The following is a 26,558-nucleotide window of genomic DNA, read 5'->3' on the forward strand; positions in this document are numbered from 1 at the left end:
TTGTAAAGGAAGAAATAAAACAATTCATAGAGGATAATTTTTTATGTAGAGAATTCAAAAGTCTACAGATAAATTAATAGAATTAATAAGATTTCATCAAGGTTGCTGGATACAAGATCAGTATATAAAAATCAGTTATATTCTTGTGTACCTACAAGAAACAAAGTGAAAATTTTTAAAAAGATAGCGTTTACCAAAGTATAATAAATATGAAGTAAATTGCAATGAAACTACGGTGTGCAAGACCTCTAGAGAGAAATTACACAACTTCACTGAGTAATATTAACGAGGACCTAAACTAATTGAAAGATAGCATGTTCATGGGTTGGAAGACTCAATACTTAAAGATCTCAGTTCTCTCAGAATAGATTTATAGAGCCAGCCCTGATGGCCTAGTGGTTAAAGTTCAACACACTCCTCTTCCGTGGCCAAGGTTCTGTTTCTGGGCGTGGAACCACACCACTCATCTCTCGGTAGCCATGCTGTGGAAGCAGCTCACATAGAAGAACTAAAAGGACTTACAAGTAGAATATACAACTATGTACTGGGGCTTTGGGAAAGAAAAAATATATATATATATAGAGAGAGAGAGAGAGTATTAAAATAGATTTATAGATTCATTACAATCTCACTGTAAATCCCAACAGGATTTCTTAATGGAACATTATAGACAGACTCTAAAATGTGTATGTAAGTATGAAAAGCCAAGAATAGCCAAATTCTTTTGAAGAAGAACAACATGGGAGGACTTGCTCCTCCAGCCATCAAGACTTAATATAAAGTTATAATATTTAAGATAATGTCCATCAAAAGTGGAAAGAATAAATAAACGTTCATATATGCGTATACTGAAATAGACAGAATACGAGCAATCTCAAGCAACTCACCACAACGTGGAAGACTCTTATATGCATAATATTGAGCAAAAGAAGCAGAAATAAAAATTACATACAGTATAACTCCATTAATATAAAGTTCAAAAGTGGGCTGAACCAAACTACATTGTTTAGGGATATGTACACTACTGGTAAAACTATAAAGAAAAGGAAAGAAATTATTATTACAAAAGCCAAAATAATGAATACCTCTGTGGGGAGAGATGGGATCGTGATCAAAGACCTCTGTGGTGGTTGCATAAATATTTATTAAGCTCAACATCTATTTTAATGTATTTTCTATGTATATATTATATTTCACAATAAAAGTGGAGATTACCAAATTAATTATCAAAATTATTACTAAACTAATTACTAAAAAAAGTAATTAAGGGAGCCAGCCCTGTGGCTGAGTGGTTAAGTTCACGCCCCCTGCTTCAGCAGCCCAGGCTTCACCAGTTCAGATCCTGGGCAGGGACCTACACACCGCTCATCAATCCATGCTGTGGTGGCATCCCACATGGAAGAACCAGAATGACTTACAACTAGGATATACAACTATGAACTGGGACTTTGGAAAGAAAAAAAAAAGAGGAGGATTGGCAACAGATGTTAGCTCAGGGCCAATCTTCCTCACCAAAAAAAAAAAAAAAAGTTAATGCAGTGTGGTGTTGCAGAGATAGACAACTAGGGCCAATGAAACAGAAGAGTCACATGTGTATAAGTTTCATGGTTTATATGAGGTGTGTCACTATAGAAACACTTTTCAATAAATGATGTGAAACAATTGGACACTTATGTGAAAAAACAATTTTTAGACCTCTGTGTCACACCATACACCAAAATCCATTCCTGGTAGATTAAAGACCTAAATGTGAAAGGTAAAACAATAAAGATTTTTTGGAATAATATATCTTCATGATCTTGAGGTAGAAAATGATAAAGCACTAGCATAAGAGGGAAAGACTGGTAAATTGAATTAAGTAAAAGTTAAGAACTTTTGCTCATTCAAAGACAGCATAAAGATGGAAAAGCAAACCACAGAATGGGAGAGATATTTGTAACACATATACCCAACAAAGGATTTAAATCTATGCTATGATATACTCCTACCAATCTGTAAGGAAGCAACTCAGTAAGGCTGTCAACGTTATTGGTAATCAATGAAGTGAAAATTGAAATTAAAATGAGTTACACACCAACTCATACACACTGAAATTGAAAATCTGACAGTATCATGTGCAAATACAGATGTGGATGGGAACTGTCATACCATGCTGATGGGAGTGTAAATTGTACAACCATTAGGAAAATAGTTCTGCATTCTCTGGTAAATGCCCCAGCAGTTAGGCTTCTGAAACTTATGTAATATATAATCTGGAGGAACTCATACATCTATGCGCCTAGAGCCACATACAGGAATATTCACAGCAGTATTGTTCGTCAGAGCCCCAAACTGGAAACAAAGACAGGAGACCATGCAAGCCTGGAGACAAAGAGAATGGGGAAATGGCTGCCTTGCTCCTGATGGCTTTTTAGTTCTGGTTCCAGTCTCTGATAAGGCCCAACTGCCTTTTGTATTCTTTTGATAAATTTCCTGTTTTGCATATGCTAATTCAAGCAGATTTCCTGTTTCTTGCAATCAATAGAGCCTTGCTTAGGAAAAAAATGGGAAAGGGGAACCTATAAATTACAAGACTTGAGACACATCAACAAATTTGAGGACCTTATTTGAGTCCTGATATAAACACAAAGATTGTAAAAGAAAGCACAACATATAATAGCAAATAATTTTTTTAAAGATCACCCCAAAACCCACCATACCTCTGGCTCAGGGTCTCATGATGTTACAGCCAAGCTGTGAGTCGTCTCAAGGCTTACGGGGCTGGATGATCAGCTTCCAGCCTCACTCATGTGTTTGCTGGCAGGCCTAAGTTTCTCGCCATATGGTCCTCTCCATGGCTTGCTTGGGTGTCCTCACAGCATGGCAGGGTAGAACCAACTACTTGTGTGGGGCCCAGTGTGAAATGAAAATGCAGAGCCCCAGTTCAAAATTTATTGAGAATTTCAAGATGGTCAGAGTAGAGCATTAATCCAAGTGTGGAACCTTCTAAACCTAGGGTTTTATGTGACTGCATAGGTCACACACCCTTCAAGCCAACTCTGATAGCTGGTGACCTAAATGAAAGAGAGAGAGAGCCCGAGAGTAACCAGAACAGAAGCCACAGTCTTCTTGCAACCTAAGCTCAAAAGTGACATCTTATCATTTTTGTTGTAGTCTATTTATTAGAAGCAAGTTACTAGGTCCATCCTATACTTGAGGGGTGGGGATCACACGAAGGCATGGACACCAATTAGCCACAGCAGATCATCTTAAAGGCCCCCTACCACTCCAACCTTTTGTGAGATAAGCAGGGAAATTTGAACATTCCCTGGATATTTGATAATTTTAAAGAACCATTATTAATTTCAGAGGTATAATGATGGTATTGCAGTTAAATTAAAAGATAGTCTTCTTTTAAACATCTATGCTGAAATATCTACAGGTGAAATGATTTAATGTCTTGGATTTGCTTCAAAATAACATGGAGTGGGAAAGGAATGGGGGCATAGATGTAAAAAGATTGCAGTAGTGGTTTACACGGGAGTTCATTACACTCTATTTTGTATGTGTTTGAACTGTCCCATAAAAAAAGAGCTTTGCTGGTCTAAGACACTAAATCAGCTCACTGGACTCACAACTGAGTTCAGATGAGTACACGGTTGTGATGATGTAAGTTGGAGAGAGGCCTTTGGGGCAGGAGCTGTGGGCTTGAGACACCAAAGGATGACACCATGTATATTATTCCATTTTCTTCAAAATTTCCAAATTCTTATGGTGCTGCTTAGAGAGGAAAGTAAGTATTGAAGAAGGAGCTGAAGGAAGAGACTGGAGTGATTGGCATGTGGAAGAGAGACAACACATATCAACTGGGAATCAGTTAAGTGTGATTCTTGCCTTGCTCTCCAGCTTCATCTCCAGTCCTGGAGGATTCCCAGGGCCTTCTTGTACTAGACTCGGGGTGGGAGTAGGGCTGCGTCTGAGCTCTTGGAATTAGAGATCTTATTGCTGTGATGTTTACTTTCCGTGATTATCATGAAGACCTTGCAGCGAAAAGTGTTTAAGCCTGTGATTGAGAGTTGAGGTGTAAAAGCATGTGGTAAAATAGGAAGAGAAGCTGGGAGTCAAAGGAGATCATCAAGGTACTAATTAAGGGCTGTATGACAGGGGATACTCCATATTACCATACTTGGTCAGCTGTATACACAGATCAATTTTATTTTAAATATTCTTTACAGTTTTTTATTTAAGGTGACTTTTAAAAGCCAGGCTACCTTTTCTTACTTAAATTATCTTGCTTTTCAGGCCTGATGTTTAGTTTGCTGGCAAGGCAACTGATTCCTCCTCTCAATGTCACTTATGCAGCTTTCTGTTCTTCGGTAATTTATGTAATTTTTGGATCATGTCATCAAATGTCCATTGGTGAGTTCAGTCCTGGAGCTACAGGAGGTGGATGAAGTCTCCACCTCGATCATTTACTTATTGCTAAGGAACCCAAGTTAAAACTATGTAAGATAGAAAGAAAGGAGACAGACGATGGACATTCTATCCATCGGGTTAGTGTTCAGATTTTAGAAATTGAACACTTCTAGTACTTCTAGTGTGTCATTATTAATGTTACCACCACACAAACAGGCCAGCAAGCTGTTTCTCAAAGGAATTGAAGGACAGAGGTACTCTCCTTGTTGAAACTACCACACATTGGAATCTGACTGCCTTCAATCTGGATGATCCAGAAACAATTTTGCCAATACTCCTAGAGTGGATCCGTCTTTCATCTGGACCCATAATAACCAAACCCCTAGGGCTGATTTATAATAATGCCAGCTTATTAATTCACAATAAGAAAGTGCTGTCACGGTAATCACGGTACTCAATTCCAGAGAATAAGTACTTTCCTTCCGTGAGTCAAAAGTCCATCTACTAATTTATAATTAGAAATGACTGTTACAAGGACCAAACTAGCTCCAGGTCATCTAATCAGCACATTTACTTCACCTAGGTGAACTTGTAAAGACATCAAGTTACAAAATGCTCCGACAGTCTTGGAAGGGCATTGCCAACATTCACTCAGTAACATGCCTTTTCATGAGCTTCCCCACTGAACAACTGACCAAGCAAGCAACACTGACCATTCTGACACACTCTTTTGCCAGACATGTTTGCATATTCGGTCCAGTTACCATCCCATTCTTCTAGATGTGGAGTTCTACTCTGCCTTTTTTAAGGACAATATTGCATATCTTTACTGAAATCTATTGTGAGTTAGTCTTACTTTTGAACACTGAGAGAACAATTTTATTCCCATACTTTCAAGTTCCCAGGGCCACCTCACAATCATTTCCATATACTGATAATAAGGGCTATTAGAGTTTTGTTTCTGTTAAGTAGTTTAAAGGGAAGATTTGCCTTTGCTCCCATATGTGAGGATGTCGACATGAGGACTAAATGAAATTATGTCCGAAACAGGTTTAGCTCAGCGTCATTTTGCACCTAGTAAATCCTTCATAAGTGTTAGGTATTATTTTTCTTCTTATTGTTATTGATTAGCTTTGTTTTCTGATCCTTTCACCACTACCTCACTTCTCACCGTCTCGAAGAGCGCCACAGTGGCTAAGCCTGATACACATTTCCAGTCAATTTCCCTTTGAATCCCACTCCATATTCCCGTAATGCAAAGAGGTTAATACCTGGACCACCAAGATCTAAATTCTGTGAGTTGGTCACAGGCTGTGGAGCCAGAATTCTTTTCCTTGCTCTCTCTTACTTCTCAACGGTCACTTTCAGAGAAGAAAAGTTTTTCAGAACAAGGACAAAACAATATGAGACCGTGTGTTGCTTTTGTCGATATCTGTCAGTTTACCTGGACTTCACACCTCACCTTCTGCCTAAACATCTTTCACAGGTTCCTTCTTCCTTGTGAGTGCTCTGATGATCAATGTCCTGAGACTGTACCCATTCAACAGTGGCCACCTGGTACTGGGAACATTCCTCAAGGGTGACTTTTCTAACCCCTCCTTTTTGAAGGCCTATAACCGATCCTTGAGTGTGGTGGCATCCACAACTTTTCTGACTGGGATTATTCAGGTAGGATCTGAGTCTCTGAACCCCTGGAGAAGATACAAATAAATAAATAAATAAATATATAAATAAATACAAATGGACCCCTTCCTTTAATTGCTCCAGTTATCCATTGTGATATACCTGGAACTTCTGTGATCGATTTTTGGAAAACTTGTGGGATGTGTGGATAGGCTGTCTCCTCAGTGACAAAACTTCTCCCTCCTCAGAAATCATCCACCATTGATTTAGGATGAGGTACTGAACCTTCTCATCAGCCCCTTCTCCTCCAAGACTAAAGACGGGTCCTGGGGACTATGATCTAGAGTTCTACTCTTGATTTCATGTTTTGAAGTATTTCTTTATACTCTTTCGACAAGAATAGCACTCATGTAGTATATTTGGAGTTAGTAAGCATTAGAGTCAGACCTGGAATCCTATGTGGTAGTCTTTAATTTCCTCTGAGAGTCTACCCTCTAAAGCTTCACACACTGACCTAAAGTCACATATTACAGCGTTATTTCTCTTTCTTCTCAACTAACCCACTCTCTAGTTAATTTTCACTGATCTTCCCGGGACCATCTTTCATCACATAAGGATTTATTGGGAGCCTAAAAAGGCAGCCTGTCATAGTGGGCTGACCCCAGCCCTGACACTTACCAGCTGTATGAACTTACTCAAATTATTTTGCCTTTGTGGGCCTCAGTTTCTTCATGCGTAAAATGTAAATAATAATATTTGTTTTGCAGGGTTCTTGTGAGGATTAAGTGAGAAAATAAATGTAAAGCACTCAGCCCAGGGCATGTCACATAGTCAGCATCAGTAAGTTATAATTACTGGGCACAGAGAAATTAATTTGGCACTTTAATAGAGACCAAAAATTAAAAAGAAGATATGATTCCTGTGATTAAAAATTCAATCTTGCAGAAGACGACAAAATAACAGTCAGTACATCGGCAATCTATTAATTATCTCAGTGGCCTTCGGCATGTTCTCTCCCCTCCTTCGAGCCTCAGTTTTTTCATCTAAAAAAGGAGACATTCCATTTCCAGAAAGATGAAATGGATATACTTTTCCCTATTCCTCCTGCTAAGTACAACCAAAAACCTTGGAACATTATATGTAAAACAAACATAAGAAGACTCTGAAAGGTGGAAACAAGAAGGCAAACTGGCTCAGAACCTCAGGACCCAAGGAACAACACAGTGGTGGGTTCCCTGGGTTTTGTTTTTGCCTCATATATCTCAAACTTGGTGCCGAAGAAGGCAGAAACCCAAAATGCCAACAGGTGCAGACATAAAAAAAAACCCAAGTCTGCTCTTTTTAGCCACAGGACCAGGAAAGGCTGGAAAGACTGAAAACTTTTACACAATAACTGCTCTATTCCTGACAAACATCAAGAAAAAATAAACTGTGGTGGCACCCCAACTCATGCCAGGAAAGGCCAAGTGGGGACCCTAGACTCCCGCCCTTACTCAGCTGTAATGAGGGGTCCACTCACTCCCAAATGGGGTGTTGTTGTCAGAGAAGGCCAAATGGGGAGTTGAGACTTTCATCCCCACTGGGCAGTAATGAGACACCCTTCCTACTCCTTGCTGGGTGGTATCAGAGAAGGTCTAGTGAAGAGTCGGGTCTTTCACCACCATGCAGCAGTAATGAGGACAACCTCCCTCTGCTATGGTGTCAGTGGAGGCCATGTGGGGAGAAATAAAGGTATTCCTGTCTCTTCTAGCCAGGATGGCATCAGTGGAGGCCTAGTGGGGAGCCAGGATGCTCACCCCTGCCCAGCAATAACGAAGAGTCTCAACTGCCTCAGGTGTCAGTGGAGGCTGAGAGGAGAACCTCCACTTCTACCTCTGCCAGGCACTAACAAGGTGGCGCCCTCCCCTTCCCCTGCCAGTGCTTCGTCAAAATAAGCTAGCTAAAACAGAGAGTTTAAATAAGATCCAGAGTCTCATAGCATAGTACCCAAAATGTCTACGATTAAACTGAACATCACTGGTCACACCAAGAGCCAGGGAAATCTCAACCAAGATGAAAAAAGACAATAAGAAGATGCCAACACTGAGATGACAGAGATGTTAGAATTAGCTGGCGAAGATTCTAAAGCAGCCATCCTAAAAAACACTTCAGCAAGCAATTATGGACATGCTTGAAACAAGTGAAAAAAATAGAAGTTTTCAGCAAATAGATAGAAAGTGTCATCAAATAAATAGAAAATATAAAGAAGGACCAAATGGAAATTTTAGAACTGAAAAATACAGTAACCAAAATTGAAAATTCAAAGGACAGTCTCAACAGCAGAATAGAGAAGACAGAAGAAAGAATCAATGAACTTGAAAATACAACAGTAGAAATTATCCAATTTGAACAACAGAGAGAAAATAGACTGGAAAAAAATTAACAGAGCCTCAGGGACAAGTGGGACTATAACAAAAGATCTAACATTTGTGTCATAAAAGTCTCCGAAAGATAAGAGACAAAAGATGGGGCTGAATTACTTGAAGAACAAATAGGTGGAAACTCCCCAAATTTGGCAAAAGATGCAATCCTACAGATTCAGGAAGCTTAGAAAATCCCAAATAAGATAACTCTATAGAAATCTACACCAAGACTTCTGAAACTGAACACATTGAAAAAAAATCTTGAAAGCAGTGAGAGAAACCCTTTACTTTCAGGGGGAAAACAATTCAAATGACAGCAGATTTCTTATCAGAAACCATGGAGGCCATAAGTAAGTTGCACAATATTTTTTGTTTGCTGAAAGAAAAGAACTGTCAATCCAAAATCATATACTCAGTGAAAATATCCTTCAAGAATGAAGAAGAAATCAAGACATTCTCAGATGAAAGGAAACTAAGAGAATTTGTCACCAGCAGACCTACCCTAAAAGAATGGCTACAGGAAGTTCTCGAAACAGAAAGAAAACAATAAAAGGGGGAATCTTGGGACATCAGGAAGGAAGAAAGAACAATGGAAAGAGTAAAAATATTGAAAAACAATTCTTTTATAAACAAAAGGGGGTAAGACTTCTATACTTTGCTTGAACTGGTAAAATGTTGACACTTGTAGACTGTGATAAATTATGTGTATATAGTGTAATACCTTGGGCAACCACTAAAAAAGCTATACAAAAAGATACATTCAAAAGCACTAAAGATAAATCAAAATGGAATTCTAAAAAATGTGCAAGTAACCCCCAGAAGTGAAAGAAAAAGAGAAATAAAAAGCAGAGAGAACAAACAGAAAAATGTCAGACTTAAGCCCTAATGTACCAACATTTACATTAAAGGGAGATATTGACATGTTTAAAACTATGCTGTCTAAAAGAAACATCAAATATAATAATATATACAGGTTGGAAGTAAGAGATGGAAAGATTATCATGCCAATGTTAATCAGAAGAAAGCAGGATTGACTATATTAATATCAGATAAAGTAGACTTCAAAGCCAAGAAAATTACCAGAGATAGAGAGGGCATTATATAGTGATAAAAGGATCTACCAAGAAGACATAGCAATCCTAAGTATGTGTGCACCAAACGACAGAGCTACAAAATATGTGAAGCAAAAAGTGATCGAATTGAAAGGAGAAATAGACAAATCCCCAACTGGAGTTAAAGACTTCAACACCCTTCTCTTAACAATTGACAGAACAAATAGATAGAAAATCAGCAAGGATATAATAAAACTCAACAACCAACAGGATTTGAGAGATATTTACAGAAGATTCCATCCAATAACTGCAGAATACACATTCTTTTCAATGACCCATGGAACATATACCAAGATAGACCATATCCTGAGCCATAAATCAAACCTCAATAAATTTAAAAGAATTGAAATCAGTGTGTTCTCTGACCACAGTGGAATCAAAGTAGCACTCAATAACAGGACAGCAACAGGAAAATCTCCAGATATTTGGAGACTAAACAACACACTTCTAAGTAATCCATAGGTCAGAGAGGATGTCTCGAGGGAAATTTTTAAAAATACATTGAAGTAAATAAAACATACCAAAATTTGTGAGACACAGCTAAAGCAGTGCTGAGAGGGAAATTTATAGAAGTCAAATGAATACACTAGAAGAAAGAAAAAGTCTCAAATTAATAATCTAAGCTCCCGCCTCAAGAACCTAGACAAACAAGAGCAAATTAAACCCAAAACAAGCAGAAGGAAGGAAATAATGAAATTGAAAATAGGAAAGTTTACATACTGATGATTCCATTGATGTAAAATTCTTAAAGTCACAAAATTATAGGAATGGGGAACAGGTTAGCTGTTGCCAGAGGTTAAGGATAGGGGTGGAGGTAGGAGGGTGGAGGTTGAGGGTAGGGATGGGAGGTGAGAGGCAAGTGGGGGTGGCTATAAAAGGACGACAAGAGGGACCCTTGTGATGATGGAATTATTTTGTATCTTGGCTGTGTCAATGTCAATATCCTAATTGTGGTATTGTAAACTATAGTTGTGCAAGATGTTACCTTTGCGGGAAACTAGATAAAGACTACACCAGATCTCTCTGTATTGTTTCTTACAACTACATATCAATCTATAACTATCTAAAATAAAAAGTTTAAATTTAAAAAAAGAATTCTGAACTAGATCATAATATCTAACATTTATTGCTATGTGCTAATCACTATTAAAAGCACTTCACATGTATTATCTCATTTGATCCTCACAACAACCCCTTGTATGAAGGTAGATATTATTATGGTCCTTATTTTAAGGAAATAAAGGTATAGAGAGGTTAAGTGAATTGCCCAAGGTCACAGAGCCAGTAAGATCCCAAACTGGGGTTCAGGCTCTGGGTTGTCTACCTCCAGAATCAGTGCTCTAGATAATCTTAAAGTGCAAACTGATATTAATAAAAGTGAAGAGTTCAGTATCAAAAGAATATGAAGTAAAGGAATACCCTTTAGTTGGGTTGGAGTTGTCTGGGAAGGAAACAACCATTCATTGAGCCTTTCTTTCACTCATTGAACATTTAGTACTTGCTTTCTATAAGAATGGCAGATAGGTTTCATGTCACAGGCCAACTCTGACTGATTAACAATGGCTGTCTAGAAAATTATATTAACCCAGATTCTGATGCCACACACAGCTGGACAAGAAAGAGTTTTGCCATTTACAAGGTGGAAGGGAGGGATGGCATGAAGAATGGGTGATATACATTGGCATCTGTCACTATTTTCAGCTTTGAGCTGTTTTACATGTGTTATGTAATGTAATCCATATAAGACACTGCGTGCTGAGCATTGTTCACATTTTATTAGACGAGGAAACTGAGGCTCAGAGAGTTTAGTTAACTTGTCCAAACCCACACAGCCGGTGAGTGGCAGAGCCAGCACTGAAGCCAAGTTCTCCATCACCACACCTCCTGAAAAAGAGGAGTTTCACTGAGCTCTTGAAAGAGATGATGGCATGGACTGGCAGAGATGGCAAAAAGAAGAGTTCATGCACAAGCACAGAAGTAGAAACCAGTCAATCACACGAAAGACAGGAGGCAGATTTGCCTGACTAGAGTAGAGGAGCGTATTGGGCAGTGATGACAGCAGATTAAAGGAGACACAGTGCCCAGCTGACTGGAAGCTTTGAAACAAAAAGCTTTTAAAGCTAAAAGATTCATTCTTCCAAGTTTGTTTGTTTGCCAAGAATTCTGGTGCAGTGGAAGATGAAGCGGTGACAATAGAAGTCTTCAAGACTTGTGTTCTTCTTTCCCCATCTTCTTCATCGGGCTGTGCCAGTTTTCTTAACCCTCCCTCTTAAGGGGATTGGGGCTTATCCTTTATCCATCAACTTTCTAACTGTGTTTTTTCTTATAAAAGTTGGGCATGCATATTGCAAAAATTTCAAATAATAAAGTCTATAAAGTATTGCCCCCAACCTTTAATCCCATTCCCCAAAGCTAACTTCTGTTAATAGTGTGGTGTCTATCCTTCTAGATCCTTTGTATATTTAGAAATATATACATATATATATATAATGTATTTTGTTATATATATTGCATAACATTTAATATATATCATATATGCATATGTACATGTAAAATACTGTTTTACATATATATAAATATATATGTAATCCTGAAGGCATAAATTCAGTTTAATCATTCTTAATAAAGATGAGTTAAAGGCCAAGAAGTTGGAGCTGGAACCCAGGTGTTTTTAATTGTCTTTTCCTTTGTGAAAAGCTGCATTCCACACAGAGCTGTTAACATCTCCTGGAAAGGGCTATCAAAGCTTCCAACGAAAAGAGCTCTAAAAAGGCAAAGGCTTGTTCTGATCACTTTTTCACTGTTAACCCCATGTCAACAAGGTCGGTAGATTCTAGGACAAGAACTTAAGCTTAAGTGCTCATGAAGAAAGAAAGAAGTGTGGTCCAGTGCCTGTAGTGAGCCTCTGAATCAGCGCCAAAGACCTACTTTATCTCATCGATTTCATGGATTAGGGAAAGGAGACACAAGAGTTATCAGGAGGGCCTAACCAAACATTTTTGTTGGAAACCCCCTGGAGAGTGCCTAGCTGGTGCCGTTGCTGGTTTGATGACATTCTGCCTCACTCTGGTTTTCTTTTCCATCTGGACCCCCTGCAGCTATCAATGGGTGTGTTAGGTTTTGGCTTCATTGCCACTTACCTTCCGGAGGCTGCAATCAGTGCTTACCTGGCTGCCACTGCACTACACGTTATGCTGTCTCAGCTGACTTGCATCTTTGGGATTATGATTTCTTTCCACGCTGGTCCCATCGCCTTCTTCTTTGTGAGTAATTTCTACCCTCACCTAGAGTTCCAAATGCCCCTCCCCTTGCCTCCAAAAAGAAGTGGGCCCAAGTGGAGAGACTCCTGCATATGCAGCTGGGTCAGAAGGGCCCTAGAAATAATTTCATCTCTTCTAGACTTATAGTCTTGATAAATTGCAGATGGCAGTTGGACCATGTTCTCAGTTGCCTTAATCATTTAGCCCAGCCTTTTAAACTAACATAATTTACATTAAAATTTGGTCTTTAAGATACTGTATCTATCATAATTCTTTCCATTACATGCCTCATAGCAGACATATATCCTAAAACATCTAAAGAATATAAAATGCTAAGTAGTCCCTGAATGCAAGAATGGCATAGGAGCCTAGCCAAAGAACATATATGGTCTTGGAAAATTAATACAGAAAATTAATAGAGAGAACTCATGGGTCCTTTCCATTACACTGAAACATGTGAAGTGTATTCTCTCTTTATTGGAACTACCATATTTCCATATCTCTTTTTCAACTTGAAAAAAAGTACGTAACCACCCACTTGCTCTCACTGTTCTAATAATGCTCATAAAGACCTTTGTGCCCAGCAACACTGCCTAGGGACTTCTTTTTGGACTGATTTAGAAAGTGTCAATTTCTGGATTTAGGTAATTATTATATCCTTTTTCTAAGCCTCTGTAATTTTGTTTTCTTTCAGAACATAATTAACTACTGTATAGCTCTCCCAAAAGCTAATTCCACCAGTATCCTACTATTTCTAACTGCTATTGTCGCTCTGAGAATCAACAGATGTATCAGGATTTCCTTCAATCGGTACCCCATTGAGTTTCCCATGGAAGTTTTTCTGGTAGGTGTTTTGATGCCCCAAATTCATGGTTCAGATCATTTAAAAATACCTACCTTTTAAAAAAAGTTAAGTAAAAAGCAAGTAACCTAGGGAGAGGTTCATAGAAGACCATAAAAATAATAATTTTTTAAAAACATATGTTGAGTTGTGACAAAGCTGAATACATTGTTCTAAACACTAGCTTATATTTGTAAAACGTGCTTATTTTCAAAGTACTTTTTTCTACTTCCTCTTTTTCATATATTTCACAAATAGTGGTTTTTTCCCCCTTGTGAAAGTAATACATGCTCATGCAAGCAATTTTGAAAAACATAAAGAAGAAACAAAAAAAGGAGGAAAAGAAATTCCTATAGCTGCGCCACCTAAAGTCAACTACAATTGATACTTTTGGATTTTCGGTTATTCACTGCCTCCTTTCAAATACATACACCATAGGCCTATGCTCAGTGTTGGTGAATTTCTGTCTTCTATGTAGAGGTTTTGTTTCTATTTTAACATAGTTGCCATCATACTCTTTTTCAGCCCCCTTTCCTTCTCACTATACTACCGTAAAGAAATGGAGAGAGAAGAGATGTTAAATGAATTACCTAATCCATGTCACTAGTAAGTGACAGAGCTGGGACTCACCATTGTTTAATGATAATATTTCTTGTTTCTTTTTAACAATATACTGATCAAATTTATCTTTTGCGGTTATAATTAACAGTTGCACAATGATAGAGACTGTCATAAACAAAGTCAGCATTTCTCAGGATCACTGAATCCGTGGGTGAGAATTATTTCTCCCTTAAGAAGTGGTCTGTGGCAGAGATACTTAAAGTTCCCCAAATATTCATCTGCTCCCCTGTATCTCCCAGCTGCCCTAGTAGTTAGGCAGAACCATGTGACTTTGGGGCCAAAGCATAGGAGAACAGGTGTGAGACCCCATGTTCTTTCTTGCCTGGCTGTGGTAATCATAGGGGCTGTTATGTTGACAAAATCGAGTCCTCAGGAATTAGCCTGGATCCCTGAGGCACTGCTTGCAAACAGCCTGCCCTGGAGAGACACTGACCCACAATGGACTTTGTGTGGGCAAAAAAAATAACTGTTACGTGTTAAGACGCTAGGATCACATGGTTTGTATGTTGCCACAGCACAACCTAGCCTATACTAACTAATCCAGGTTTGTACCCTTTGTGATTGAAGGAGTCTGGGAATTACTTTGGAAATTGAGATCAAGCTCTCTCTCCTAACTGCTGTCTACTTCTCATGGAGGTGCATATTCTTTCTTCCTCGGAGTAGTTGAAAAGCTATTAATTCATAAGGCCAGAAGCTGAAAGGCTGCTTTTACAAAAGACTTTCTAAAACACTGTACACAAATCCTGGTGCCCTGGAGCCCAGAGGACAATGCGCGCATGGAGTTCAGGGAGTGGAGTCAGGGGCAACCTCTCCTTTTCATGGAACCCAGCCCGGCTCTGGCACCTTAGGGAGCTCAGGCTTTGGAGTCACCAGCAGGTGGCATCTGTGACACAGACATCAGCTTTCTCTCTCTCTTTAATTTCAGCTTTACTGAGGTACAATTGACATAAAGTTGAAAGATATTTAAAGTGTACATCATGGTGATTTGATATATGTATACATTGTGAAAGGATTCCCCCATCTAATTAATTATCACATCAGTCACCTCACATATTTATCTTTGTGTGTGTGTGTGGGAGACATTTAAGTTCTACTCTCAGCAAATTTCAATTATACAATACAATGTTATCAACTATTGTCACTATGTTATAAAATTAGATCCTCAGACCTTATTTATCTTACAGCTGAAAGTTTGTACCCTTTTACCAACCTCTCCCTATTTCCCCCACCCCCCAGCCCCTGGCAACCACTTTTCTACTCTTTGTTTCTATGAGTGTGACTTTTTTTTTTAGATTCCACATATAAGTGATACTGTGTAGTATTTATCTTTCTTTGTTTGGCTTATTTCACTTAGCATAATGCCCTCAAGGTCCATCCACATTGTTGCAAATCAATCCTCTCTTAAGAGATATCAGCAGCAGGGCCCATAGTGATGTTCCTTCAAGCGCCCTTAAAGGCAATGAATCTTAACTAGGGTTATTAGGAAAGAAGAGAAGTAGAAGTATAGAGGAGGCTGTGGGTTGACTATGGCTGACAGATTGGTGTGTGAACCAGTTAAGACATTTCTTTGGGGAATGCTAGAAATAATTAGGAAGCACCGTGGAGTGAAGTGGGGGAGGAAGCTGAGGTCCAGCAATAAAACTAGCTGGAGACTTAGAATTATTGCAGTTTAGGCATTAAACTTTTTTTGTGACCTAATTTATACTCAAAGATTATTGAAGCCTGCAATACACTACTTATACACATGTCAAGTTAAGTGATTACAAACACTTTCTGCCACATAGCAGGGAATAAAGATGTAGCTAGACCTGGACAAAGACCTCCATGTTCCCCCTGGCAGTGAGGAAAATGGAAGAGGGAGGGTGAGAGCTGCCGTGGCCTAGGGTGTAAAAAGCTTCTCACTGCACCCACGAAGCAACCACTGTTGAGATGTGCTGGAGGAAACTGCACATACCAACTAAGGTGTCCTTAAGATGGCAGTCTCAAATATTAAGGGAAATTTTTAAGGCAATATCTAGGATCCAGGTAGAATATACAGAGAAATAATTCAAGAGTCTCAAAGCTATAAGAAATTTTACATACTATGTGTTCAAAATTTATATGTGTGTATTTGTGTACGTGTATATTTAAGCTGTATGGCAAACATCCAAAAAGCATCAACAGTAGTTGTCTTTGGGTGATTTGTTTATGCTTTTTAATTTTTCATATTTTCTCTATTTTCCTATATGAGCAAGTATTACCTTTATACTGGGAATAACAGAGTTCCTTGGCCACTTGCCACACTTCTTGTTCCTTAACTATATAAAGACCAAAACTCCTCTCTGACTCATTTAGAAGTAAATGAAAGAAAGAAAGAAAGAAAGAAAAAAGCAAGTAATTGCTTTGCTAAAGACCTTTTTCTTTGCGCTGTCAAATGCTGCTTCATATTATCGAGGGTCAGTCAGTATAGTCAACCTACCTCCACAATCCCCCCGAAAGGCTCGTTTGTATTGGTACGGTGTACCTAGATCTGAAAGCTTTTAAAACTGAGGGCTTGATATGGCTGTTACCCGAAAACATGTTTCTATTTGGTCTCGATGTTTAAAGTTGGTGAGGAAAGAGAAGTCCAGGGCATCCATTTGTTCCCATTACTATGTCAGAGGCCAACGCTGAGGTTGCTTTTCATTCTGGCTACAAAGCTAAAAAGGAGCTCAGGGAACCAGAGTCAGGGCGACTTCTGCTGCTCTTGCTCCACTGACCTGGCCTCGCCTCTCTCTCCATCTCCGTGAAGATGCAGAGGGACTGCCACACGTTTCATTCCCTGCCCTCCCAGAGGCTACGGGCACCTCTGTTCCTGGAAGCAATACACAATATGTAGATGATCGTATGTCTTTTTTTTTTTTTTTTAACTCCTACAGATTCTTGGCTTCACTATATTTGCAAACAAGATAAGCATGGCCACAGAAACCAGTGGGAACTTCATTGATATGATTCCTTATAGGTTGGTAACTCCACTTTCAAGACTACTTTTTCCTTTCTGTTACCTTCTCTTAGCCTCTGACCACACAGCCTGATTGATATTCTCCACTAGCCGTCTCTGGCCCCAGCCAGATTCGGGTCATGGGCTCAAATTCATTTTAGAACACAGAGGTTCGTAAAAAGAGAAGGGCTAGGCCAACCCTCGTTTCTTCTCTGGTCAGCCTCGGGCTGTCTTCCAAAGGTTGAGCCAATCCCCTTACCCAAGGAAACTGTTGGGTGCACTGAATACCAGAGAGACTCACACATTTTCTTCATAGTACACATGGGCCTTCTCAACCTCTACACCTATCCAATTAACTCTCAAGGATGGGACAAGGGATGCGTCTGTTTCCCCAGCCTCGCTCCTGGGGCTCAGGGCTCAGGAGATAGGCATTCCTTCTGTCTTCACCCACTTAGTCTGAATCAGTGTCCTGAGCAACATTATTTTATTACTCTGAGTAAAAAGCTATCTTCAAATAGTCTGACCTATGGAGTCCTTAAGGACTCACAATTAATTTACATTATAATTCCTACCAGTGACTATGGGGCATCAAGCTTGTTTCTGTTAGAAAATGATAATTTCTTTAACCTTGATTAGATGAATCACTTTAGCTAAGAAAGACGATAAACTGCAGTTTCTTGATTCACGGTCAGGCTTTTGAAGAGCGTTGTTCATTTTCTCACACTATTCAATAGGGAATACTGCCAAGAGTCAGCAATACCAGCTAAGCCCCAAGGAGATCAAAACATAGGCTGCTTTGATGCAACCAGATTGAGTTAGTCTCATATCCTACCCATTCTCAGTGAAATCTGATGATGGCTAAATCCATTTCAAATTCTGTTCAATTTTAAAAAATATATATGAGCAAAAAAGACCACCTAGGCACAAGGGAATACAATAGAAAATAAGATTTGGTCTCTGCCCTCAGAAAAAAGTAACAAGAACAACAATGAGATTGATGCTTTACATAATTATTTTATTTCACGGTAATCCTATAAGGTAGATATTATCTTCTTTTTGTGGCTGAGGAAACTAAGGCTTATCCAAGATCACACAGCTGGTCAGTGGCAGAGCTACAATTCAAACCCATTTCCATTTAATTCCAAAATCTATGGTTATAACCACTCTGTTAGACTTACTGAGTATGCTCCTGTTTTAATGACTTAAAAACCACACAGTCAACTTTTGCTTATGTTTTATCCTAAGATTCAAAGGTATAGCTAGACAAGTGAGCATTTCAAAAACCTAATTTTAGGTATTTCTTTGAACTTCCTTTTTTATTATGTATTTATCCAAGGTTGCTAAGGACTAGAAAAATTGAACAATTTCAGTTAGTTCTTTCCTTGTCCATGTCCCCTTTTAACCTAAACTGCTAACAAAGAATTGATTGTTACAGACAACAGCAGGAAGGAAAAACAGTAGTTTGTGTTCTTACCATACTAAATATTTAAGGTTTACTAACATAGATTTGGGCAATAAATTCCATTTACTGTATACCTCGTTGAGACAGCCATATTCTTACCTAACTTCTTTTTTGTGTGTGGAAGATTAGCCCTGAGCTAACAATCATGTGCATCTTCCTCCATTTTTCATATGTGAGATGCCTGCCACAGCATGGCTTGATAAATGGTGCATAGGTCTGCACCCGGGATCTGAACCGGCGAACCCAGGCCATCGAGGAAGAGCGCACAAACTTAACTGCTGTGCCACTGGGCTGGCCCCTTACCTAACTTCTTAAAGGGGGAAATTTAATAAAAAGTTAAATATCTGCCTTTGAGCATCCTGTTATACTCACGTCTAGCTTAGTACCTGGAAAAGACCAAGGTGCTTGTAAGTTATAAGTATGGTATAAATAGGAGCTTAAAATAAACATAGTTGGATGGTGAAAGAAAAGATATTCGAAAATATGAATTTAGAATCACGCACATAACAATGATGAGAAACGAGAAGAGGTGCTAAGAGTGATGTTTCCTACTTTAAGGAAAATGAAATTTAAAATGCGTGAACTAATAAGAAAATTTAATTAGATAAGGAATTAAAAGTACATCAAAAATTTCTTTGAAAATAATTTTCCCAAGTGCATTTACTACATTGTTCATTTTACTGAATTTGGATTTCCCACAAAATTTCAGAAGTAAAATTCAATTATTCAATTATTGTCATACATCTGTATCTAGATGAAATGATAAAAATAATCAGAAGAATAAACATTTCAAGTAGCAAACCTTATCTAAAACATTTAGAAGACTTTTGTTTTAACTTAGAAAGTAGATCTAAAGATATGGAAACCAAAGGATATTTATGCTTCCAAATTCAGTTTAGAAGATTATTCTAGTATGGATCTACAGGAAAATAACATTGCCCCCCAAATCATGAAGATTTCTTTTCTTTTTTCAGTCTTAGTATCATGATTACTTTTTTAATGTTAAACCAACATTGCATCCTGGGAGAAACCTCACTTGGTCATGATGTATTATTTTATATATTGATTTGCTAAAATGATGTCAAGAATTTTTGCATTTGCGTTCATCAAGGATATTAGCCTGAGATGTTCTTTTCTTGTAATATCTTTGTCTGGTCTTGGTATAAGAGTAATGTTGACATCCTAAAAGGATTTGGGGTATATTCTCTCATCTTCAATTTTTGGAAGAGTTTCTATAGAATTGGCATTGTTTCTTTCTTAAATGTTTGGTAGAATTCATCAGTGAAGATATTTAGGCCTGGAGTTTTCTTTGTAAAAATGTTCTTAACTACGTATTCAATTTTCTAATAGTCTGTTTATTAAATAAAACTGTTATTAAATTATATAATCATTGTCTATGATTCAGGACATCTATTTCTTCCTGAGAATACTTTGTTAGTTTTGGTGACTCAAAGAATTTGTCCATTTAATCTAAGTTGTCAAATATATTAGCATAAAATTATTTATAATATTCTCTTATTATCTTGTTTTAATAACAGCTTTATTGATATAATTCATATACCGTAAAATTCACCATTTTAAAGTGTACAATTCAGTGGATTTTTAGTATATTCTCAAAGTTGTGCAACCATCGCTGCTATCCAATTTTTAAATATTTTGTCACCCCAAAAAGAAGCCCTGTACTCATTAGCACTCCCACTTGCCCCTCTCCACAGCCCTTAGCCACCTAATCTACTTTCTATCTCTGTGGATTTGCCTATTCTGGATATTTCATATAAATGGAATCATAGAATATGTGGTCTTTTGACTCTGGCATCTGTCACTTAGCATAATGGTTTCAAGATCCATCCATGTCATACCATGGATCATTCTTATTTACGGCTGAATAATATTCCATTATATGGATATACCATATTTTGTTAATCCATTCATCAGTTCATGGACATTTCAGTTATTTCCAACTTTTGGTCATTATGAGTAGTGCTAGTATGAACATTCATGAGCAAGATTTTCTTTGAGCACCTATCTTCATTTCTTTTGAGTATATACCTAGGAATAGTTTTGCTGGATTATATGGTAGTTCTATGTTTAACTTGTTGAGGAATGGCCAAACTATTTTCCACAGCAGGTGCACTTTTTACAGTCCCACCAATGCACAGGGGTTCCAATTTCTCCATATTCTCACTAACACTTATTTTGTTATTATTATTATTATTATTATTATCATCATCATCATCCTCCTCCTCCTAGTAAATATGAAGTAGTGTATTACTCTGGCTTTGACTTGTGTTTCCCTAATGACTAATGCCCTGGTGGTCTAGTGGTTAAGATTTGGTGCTCTCACCACCATGGCCAGGGTTCATTTCCTGGTCAGGAAACCACACCACCCATCTGTTTGGTTGTCGTCCTGTGGCAGCTGCATGTTGCTGTGATGCTGAAAACTATGCCATCGGTATTTCAAATACAAGTAGGGTCACCCTTGGTGGACAGGTTTCAGTGGAGTTTCTAGACTAAGACAGAGTAGGAAGAAGGACCTGACCACCAACTTCCGAAAAAACTGGCCATGAAAACCCTACGAATAGCAGCAGAGCATTGTCTGATATAGCGCTGGAAGTTGAGAAGATGGCGCAAAAAGACCAGGCAAGATTCTGCTCTGCTGTACACAGGGTCACTAGGAGTCAGAATCGAATTGACAGCACTAACAACAAAATGACTAATGATACTGAGCATCTTTTTATGTGCTTACTGGTCATTTGTATATCTTTTTTGGAGAAATGTTTATTAAAGTCCTTTGACTATTTTTAATTGGGGTATTTGTCTTTTTGTTGTTGAGCTATAGGAGTTCTTTATATATTCTGAACACCAGACCCTTATCGGATATATGATTTGCAAGTATTTTCTCCCATTATTTGGGTTGTTTTCCACTTTCTTGATAGATCCTTTGAAGCACAACGGTTTTGGATTTGGATGAAGTGCAATTTATTTTTTTCTTTTGTCATTTGTGCTTTTGGTGTTATAGCTAAGAAGCCATTGCCTAGTTCAATGTCATGATGATTTACCCCTGTGTTTTCTTCCAAGAGTTTTATCGTTTTAGGTCTTACATTTAGGTCTTTGATCCGTTTTGAGTTCATTGTGGAATATGTTGTAAGATAGGAGTCTGACTTCATTCTTTTGGGTAAGACTATCCAGTTGCCCCAGCACCATTTGGTGAAGAGACTGTTCTTTTTCCAGTTGAGGTCTTGGCACCCTTGTTGAAAATCAATTGACAATAAATGTTTGGGTCTCTTTCTTTTTTTTCTACTGAGGAAGATTAGCGCTGAGCTAACATCTGTTGCCAATCTTCCTCTTTCTGTACCTGAGCTGCTGCGACAGCATGGCCACTGACAGACAAGATCCATGTTTGGGAACTGAACCCCAGGCTGCCAAAGCAGAGCACGCCACACTTAACCACTAGGCCACTGGGGCTGGCCCTGTTCAGGTTTATTTCTGAACTCATAATTCTATTCCATTGATTTATATGTCTATCCTTATGCCAGTCTTAATTACTGTAGCTTTGTAGTAAGTTTTGAAATGGAGACGTGTGAGCCCCCCAGCTTTGGAGGCCAGAATGCAGTGGGCCAATATATAGTGCTAAAAGAAAATAACTGTCAACCAGGAATTCTATATTCAGCAAAACTGTCCTTCAAAAATGAAGGAGAAGTTAAGACATTTCCAGATAAACAAAAGTTTAGGGAATTCATTACCACTAGACCTGCTCTGCAAGAAATGTACAAGGGAGTCCTGCAAGGTGAAATGAAAGGGCATTAGACAGTAACATGAAGCTGTATGAAGAAATAAAGATCTCAATAAAGGTAAATGTTGGGCAATTATAAAGGCTAGCATTATTGTAACAATGGTTAGTAACTTCACATTTGGTTTTCTACATAATTTAAGAAACTAGTTACATTTAAAAGAATTATTCATTTATGTTTTGGTGTACACAATGGATAAAGATGTAATTTTGTGACATCAATAACCAAAAGGGAGGTGGATAGAGCTATAAAGGAGCAGAGTTTTCGTTATTGAAGTTAAGCTAGTATAAATCCAAATTAGAGTATTATAACTTCAGGATGTTAAATGTAATTCCCATGGTAACTACAAAGAAAATAGCTATAGAATATACACAAAAGGAAATTAGAAAGGAATTTAAATATTTCACTACCAAAAAATCAACAAAACACAAAAGAAGACAATAATGCAGGAAATGAAGGACAAATAAAGCTACAAGGCATATAGACAACAATTAACAAAAGTAAGCCCCTTCTGAGCAGTAATTACTTTAAACACAAATGGATTAACCTCTCCAATCAAAATACAGAGATTGGCAGAATGGATAAAAACACATTATCCACTATATGCTGTCTGCAAAAGACACATTTTACATCCAAAAACACAAATAGATTGAAAGTGAAAGGATAGGAAAAGATATTCCATTTGAATAGCAACTAAAAGAGAGCAGAAGTGGGTATACAATATCAGACAAAATAGATTTTGAATAAAAAAGTTTACAAGAGGCAAAAGAGGACATTATATGTTATAAAAGGTCCAGTACAGCAAGAAGATATAACGCTTGTAAACATAAGCACCTAGCGATAGACCATCAAAATATATGAAGCAAAACTGGCAGAAGTGAAGGGAAAAATAGACAGTTCTACAGTAATACTTGACAAATTCAATACCCTGCTCTCAATAATGGCTGGAACAACCAGGCAGAAGATAAGTAAGAAAATAGAGGACTTAACCAACATGATAGACCAATCACATCTAACAGACATATGCAGAATACTCTACTCAACGACAGCATACACATTCTTCTCAAGTGCACATGGGTCATTTTCCAGGATAGACCACATGTTAGGCCACAAATATGGTCTCAATAGATTTAGAAAGATAGATTATCATACAAACTATCTTCTCCAACCCCAATGGGATGAAGTTAGAAATCAGTAACAGAAATAAAAGCCAAGCATTTAAAGAACTACTACCAATCCTTCTCAAACTTTTCCAAAAAACTGAAGAGAAAGAAATACCTCCTACTATTCTATGAGGCCACCATTACCCTGACACCAAAGCCAGACAAATACAAGAAAAGAAAACTTATAAACATTGATGCAAAAGTCCTCAGAAATAACTAGCAAACCAAGTTCAGCAGACTATTAAAAGAATTATACACCACTAAGAAGTGGAATTTATTCCTAGAATATAAGGATGGTTCTACACATGAAAATAGATCAATGTAATACACCACATTAACAGAAAGGAAGAAAAAAACCATGATCGTCTGAATTGATGCATAAAAAGCATTTGACAAAATTCAATATCCTTTCATGATAAAAACATTCAACAAACTAGGAATAGAAGGAAACTTCCTCAAGATAATAACAGCCATATATGAAAAATCCACAGCAAACATAACCCTCAATGGCGAAAGACTGAAAGCTTTTGCTCTAAGATCTGGAACAAGGCAAGATGCCCACTTTTACTATTTCTATTCATCATAGTACTGGAAATTCTGGCCAGAGAAATTAGGCATGAAAAAGAAATAAAAGGCAGCCAAATTGGAAAGGAAGAAGAAAAATTATCTCTGTTTGGAGATGATATGATTTTACATGTGGAAAACCATAAAGATTCCACATAAAAAAAGCTGTTAGAACTAATAAACGAATTCAGCAAAGTAGCAGGATACAAAGTCAACACATAAAAGTCAGTAACTTTTCTATACACTAACAGTGAACAATCTGAAAAGGAAATTATGAAAATAATTCCATTTACAATAGTATCAAAAAGAATAAAATAGTTAGGAATTAATCAAGGAGGTGAAAGACTTGTACAGTGAAAGCTACAAAACATTGACAAAAGAAATTAAAGAAGACATAAATAAATGGAACTGTGTCCCATGTTCATGGATTAGAAGACGTAATGTTGTTAAGATGTCAGTACTACCCAAAGCAGTCTACAGATTCAATTCCATCTCTATCAAAATCCCAATGATTTTTTTGTAGAAATAAAAAAACTATCCTAAAATTCCTTTGGAATTTCAAAGAACCCTGAATAGCCAAAGAAATCCTGAAAAAGAACAACAAAGTTGGAGGACCTACACTTCCTAATTTCAAAACTTACCACAAAGTTACAGTAAGCAAGACAGTGTAGTACCAGCATAAAGACAGACATAAAAGACCAATGGAATGGAATGGAGGGCCCAGAAACAAACCCTTGCATATATAGTCAAATGACAAGGATGCAAAGACCATCCAGTGGGGAAAGGACAATCTTTCCAACAAATGCTACTGGAAAGACTGGATATCTACATGCAAAAGAATGAAGCTGGACTCTTACCTAACACCATATACAATAATTAACTCAAAATGGATCAAAGACCTAAATGCGACATAAAACTCTTAGAAGAAAACATAAGACAAAAGCTTCAAGACATTGGATTTGACAATGATTTCTTGGATATGACACCAAAAGGCACAGGCAATAAAAGAAAAAATAGACAAACTGGACTTCATGAAAATTAAAAACTTTTGTGCACCAAAAGACACTATCAACAGAGTGAAAAGGCAAACCACAGAATAGGACAAAATATTTGCAAGCCATCTATCTAATAAGGGATTAATATCCAAAATATATAGAGAACTCCTAAAACCCAACAACAACAAAATAAACAACTTGACTCAAAAAATGGGGAAGGACTTGAATAGACATTTTTCCAGAGAAAATATACAAATGGCCAATAAACACATAATAAGATGCTCAACATCACTCATCATTTGGGAAATACAAATCAAAACTACGAGATACCACCTCATATGCATTAGGATGGCTACTATTAAAAAAAAAAGACAGAAAATAACAAGTGTTAGTGACAATGTGGAGAATATGGAACCTTTGTGCACTGTGAGTGGCAATGTAAAATGGTACAGCCACTCTGGAAAGCAGTATGGCGGTTCCGCAAAAAATTAAAAATAGAAATACCATATGTTCCAGCAATTCTACTTCTGGATACATAAACCCCAAAATTGAAAGTAGGATCTCAAAGAGATATTTGTGCACTCATGTTCATAGCGGCATTATTCACAATAGCTAAAATGTGGAAGAAACTGTAAGTGACCATTAACAGATGAATGGATAAGCAAAATGTGGTGCATATATGTAATAGAATATTATTCCGTCTTAAAAAGGAAGGAAATTCTGACATATACTACAACACGGATGAAGCTTGAGGACATTATGCTAAGTGAAATAAGCCAATCACAAAAAGATAAATACTGCATTATTTCACTTATATGAGATGCTTAGAGCAGCAAATCATACAGACAGAAAGTATAATGGTGGTTGCCAGGGCTGGGGTGGTGGAGGGGAAAGGAGACATTGATTAACGGATATAGAGTTTCCATTTTACAAGACGAAAAGAGTTATAGAGTGGATGGTGGTGATGGTTGCACATTATGAATGTATTTAATACCACTGAACTATACACACAAAAAAAATGGAAAAGATGGTAAATTTCATGTTGTGCATATTTTATCACAATAAAAAATTGGGAAAAAAAACTACAGGAGGGAAAGTATGGATAGAATTGGAAGTAATTTGTATAAAGGACGATGACTAAAATTATACACTGAAAATTTGAGTGTGAATAGAAGGGAATTCATTGAGCTTTTTAGCTCTAAACCATTTTAGATGTGATATCTGCCTATTTTTTTTTTACCAGGGTTTGGTCTCAAATGGTGTAAATAAGCCATTTTTCATTAATCTTTGTGATTTTGCCTGTCCTATTTGTTGCCCTTGCCACACAGCAGAAACCTTGAACTAGAAGACAGCAGGGCATGTTCTCTTAA

At 37.6% G+C, this 26,558-nt stretch overlaps 1 protein-coding gene across 1 annotated transcript in view; it reads left to right on the forward strand.

The window, feature by feature from the left end:
- The window catches only part of SLC26A8 (solute carrier family 26 member 8), a 62,224-nt gene that overhangs the window by 11,243 nt on the left and 24,423 nt on the right, over positions 1 to 26,558 (forward strand). Inside the window, exons 3-7 of the mRNA XM_046639850.1 lie at positions 4,282 to 4,398; positions 5,882 to 6,063; positions 12,631 to 12,795; positions 13,487 to 13,636; positions 17,152 to 17,234. Coding sequence (XP_046495806.1) covers positions 4,282 to 4,398; positions 5,882 to 6,063; positions 12,631 to 12,795; positions 13,487 to 13,636; positions 17,152 to 17,234 — 697 coding nt within the window. The remainder of the gene's footprint in view (positions 1 to 4,281; positions 4,399 to 5,881; positions 6,064 to 12,630; positions 12,796 to 13,486; positions 13,637 to 17,151; positions 17,235 to 26,558) is intronic.

This window comes from Equus quagga, chromosome 15 (assembly GCF_021613505.1).
Source record: "Equus quagga isolate Etosha38 chromosome 15, UCLA_HA_Equagga_1.0, whole genome shotgun sequence".
In the NCBI taxonomy this organism is placed as follows: Eukaryota; Metazoa; Chordata; class Mammalia; order Perissodactyla; family Equidae; genus Equus; species Equus quagga.